Source organism: Cryptomeria japonica, chromosome 7 (genome assembly GCF_030272615.1).
Source record: "Cryptomeria japonica chromosome 7, Sugi_1.0, whole genome shotgun sequence".
Taxonomy (NCBI): Eukaryota; Viridiplantae; Streptophyta; class Pinopsida; order Cupressales; family Cupressaceae; genus Cryptomeria; species Cryptomeria japonica.
Genome location: NC_081411.1, coordinates 441,761,510 through 441,765,521, shown reverse-complemented (window position 1 = coordinate 441,765,521; position 4,012 = coordinate 441,761,510). Strand labels below are relative to the sequence as shown.

The 4,012-nt window shown below is 34.5% G+C and overlaps 1 protein-coding gene across 1 annotated transcript; it reads left to right on the top strand.

Moving 5' to 3' along the window:
* The first annotated feature begins 210 nt into the window (after positions 1–210).
* Positions 211–2,157, top strand: LOC131030445 (cytochrome b561 and DOMON domain-containing protein At5g35735). Its single transcript, XM_057961279.2, has 2 exons — positions 211–678; positions 1,346–2,157. The coding sequence occupies exons 1-2, from the start codon at positions 548–550 to the stop codon at positions 1,950–1,952; spliced, it is 738 nt and encodes a 245-aa protein (XP_057817262.1). The 5' UTR covers positions 211–547; the 3' UTR covers positions 1,953–2,157.
* Positions 2,158–4,012: the final 1,855 nt, after the last annotated feature.

The window sequence follows — 4,012 nt, the reverse complement described above, 5'->3', positions numbered from 1 at the left end:
CTAATTTAAAACCATTCAACTTCACCAACAAATAAAAAAACAGATCAATAACAAACTACTCAATTCAAATGCAACAACTGAGTTAAATGTAACGGCTCAAATAAAAACAACGTTAAAAAAAGGTGAACAGAACGAAAGAGCTATTAGCGTGCCGACTAAAAATAGCCAAATAACTACTCACAAATGATGTGCTTCTAAGTGAAATAAGTAAGATTGGTAACAAATGATCTGGTATGAAAGTAATCAATTTTCGTACCAGATAGGCGGGCAAAATGGAAAGAGAGCTGTTAACAAGAGTTGTCGAATGAAGCCAAGTCAAAAAAGAAACCTTGAATCCTCTTACCTAGTCAAATGAGAAGTGATCTGCAAGATGAGATAAAATCATGAAAATCAGTTCTTGCCTTTACTATCCCACTCCCATATGAAAATTCGGGACTTCCATTGAAAAGTTCAGCAGTGTTCTACTTTTTAACCTTCTCCAAAGCACCCACAAATCTACCATTATTCCTCTTCTTTGAAACTCCTTCACATTGTGGTTTAGTTTAACATGGGGGAGTGGAGGACGATGACGCTGCAGATAATGGTGATGCTGCTCATAATGGTGGTGCGGGTGAGCTCTGAAGCCACGGTAAAGTCGTGTGAGACAACGGTGGAATCTCAAACCTTTGGAAAGTGCAGGTATTTTCCTTGCAATTTTCATAGTTTAAATTGTATTAATCGTATGTGTTTTTTAATTGAAATTTTTTGAATTACAATCCATCATTAAGAAATAGAAGAATGAATAATTGAAATGAAGATGGAGAATTCCCACTGTACAAGGATAGGAGGACCTCTTGTTCTTGAATCCTTTTACAATGGGATTCAAAAAGAATAGAAGGACCATTGGTTCTTGAATCTTCCTACAATCTAAGATCAAGAGATCCCACTATAGAAAGATAAAAGGACCCCTTTTCTCAAATTTTCTTATGGTGGAGCTCCTTTTTCTTGGATCCTCTTATAATGAGAATCAAGAAGAATAAAAGAATCCCTTAATCTAAGATCAAAGGATCCACCATGGAAGGACAGGAGGACCCTTGTCCTCAGATCCTCCTATAATGAGAACCCTTGTTCTTGGATCCTCCTATCGAGAAGGATTGAAGGGCTCCTTGTTTTCGAATCTTTCTATTATGGAATCTCTCCATTTTGAGATCCTCCTATCACTTTCTTTCAATTATTTTATTTTAAAACTTTGTCGTATTTCAATCATTCATTCTTGATGATGAAACACGATTAATTGCATAAACAATCAGAAGCACTACCATCTCATCTTAATAGACTCTGGTAATATCTAAATCTCCAAGTGCAGGTACTTTTCGCTTCTTGAATCGACGCTTTGGTGGACATACGACACAGATAAAAACTCCATGGATTTCGCCTTCCGAACAAAGCCAGCAAGCAAAGGCGGATGGGTGGGGTGGGGCATAAATCCCAACACCACAGGCATGGTGGGCACCCAAGCAGTGATCGCCTTCCAGCACTCCAACGGCAGCATGGTGGCCATGACTTACAATGTCGTCAAGCCCCCCAACGAGCAGGAGCCTTCTGCACTCTCATTCCCCGTCTCCATCATCAACTCCACCATTAACGACGGCACCATCACAATATTTGCTTCGCTTGTTTTGCCCTCCAAGAAGACGGCGGTGAGCCATACATGGCAGGTGGGTGGCGAAGTGAAAGGCGTGGTTCCACAGTCACACCCCTTGGCTCCCGCAAACCTCAATAGCTTTGGTCCTCTCGATCTCCTCTCTGGCGTCACCGCCCCAGCTGGTCCTGTTGGTGCAATGCCGCCCACCACAAAAACTACTCCTCCTTCCACTCCAGCCTCCTCATCAAACTCTGCTATCCACCTCAGCCTTCCCGTTCTTGCTTTCTCCTCCTCTCTCTTTCTCTGCTTTTTGCTTCACTTGAGGTGAATTCTATCAACTAGTCCTCCTCCTACTCCAGCCTTTCATCAAACTCTGCTATTCACACCAGTTTTCCCTTTCTAGCTTTCTCCTCCTCTCTTTCTCTGCTTTTTGGATTCACCTCTTTCTGTGAAAGAAAAATTTAACCTCAACATGATTCTCCATGTCATTTGTAGCCGTTTTTTCTTATTATAATAATGATAATTTCGTGTTTTGAATCTTGTTAATGGGAGAGGTATGTTACAAGGCAATAATTGGTGGAGTGTAATGATTTAAATTTGCTATCAAAGATTCTTTATCTGAAATTTGGTATTTGTCTACAATAGCTTGTTTATTCTTGCTTTCATCTGAGTTGAATTCTCTCTGTTAAAGAAATTAATCTTAAAACGATTCTTCATATCATTCATAGCTGTTTTTTTCTAAAATAATGATTTCTTAAAACGATTTTGCATATCATTTGTAGCTGTTTCTTTTTTCTAAAATAATGATTTATTGTTTTTAATCTTGTTAATGTGAGAGGTATATTACAATTGTAACAATACCCGGAGTGTGTGTAAAGATGTAAATTTGTTATAAAAAATTCTTTATCTTTTATTTTAGATTTGTTAGTTGTTTACAATAGCTTGTTCGTTCTTGCTTTCATTTGAGTTGAATTCTTTCTCTAAGAAAGAAAAATTAATCTCAAAACGAATCTCCATGTCATTTGTACTCGATTTTTTTTCTTTTCTTTCTAATATAATGATTTCTCATTTTGAATCTTGTTAATGTCCAAAGGCATTCACAATGGCAATAAAAGGGTGAAGTGTAATGGCATGAATTGTTAAGAAAAAATCTTGTCTTTTACTTAAATTTGATAGCTATTTATACATCAGAATATTAATATTTAGTATTCTCAAACTAAAACAACACAATACTTATGTCTACAAATATTAACTTAAAAAAAAATATTACTTTAGATCTTGTTTGTTTGATTGTCATCACAAAGATTCTCACTTGATAGACAATTTTAATCTCTGAGTATCTCATCTCTTCTTGGATACCTTCAATGGCTTGATGTCGAAGTCTATGTTCACAACCAAGCTTGTTGCACTATTCTTGATCACCATTAATTGTTAGTTAAAATTATTTAATTTTCATAGTATATGCATATTAATTATTTTGACAAAAAACTTGTAGATATTGTAAACATGGCATTTGGGATCACACCCTCTAAACAATTGGTTTACCTTTCAGTTTTCATTTTCTTCAATTTTACCCCTTTCTAGCATTGATTGTTGGGAAATGACCATGGTATGTGCATTGTATCCAACTCCTTTGCACATTCTGTACCACAATTTTGCACATGTTATAAATATTTAGTTAAACATTCAATTCAACTTATTTAGCATATTTTGTATTAATCACTTTTATCTTAATTCATATTAAATAATCAATTTTTCACTTTTCTTTAATCTTTATGCATTAATTATTTATATTATTTTTTCTCATAAGATTATGTTACATATACACTTTTCTCCCTTTATGTTAACCCTTTAAAAAGTTCAGCTATTATATTGTTCATGTACATATTATCTTGAATTTTGCAATTAACGACTTGTATCTATCTAGATATCTTCTTGGTCTTTTTTAAAAGGTGCGACTTAATTAAAATATTTTATAGAGATTACATAATGTAAGTATAAGTAAACACCATTTCTACGAAAAGTTTCATAAAAAAATTATAATATTATATTTTATTATTTATTATCATAATTGCATGGATATATGTTTTTCCTATGATGTTGTACATTAGCATAGGGGCTTGTTGAGACTACTTAAGGTCACTAACATTTTTCTTCTAAGAAAACCAATAAAGATGATTCATAGCATGAACCAATTTTAGATGCAATTACTAATGTGGTTGACTAAACCTTGGTGGTCATTAATAGTAGAGTAAATATGTATGGGTATGATAAGATTGCATCATTAAGATAGTGATATGGGTGTTAAATAGTTAAGAGAGAAAAAAAGAAGCATACATAGTAGTTGCTATATGTCCCTTTCACAATTGCATCACGTGTTATATTTAT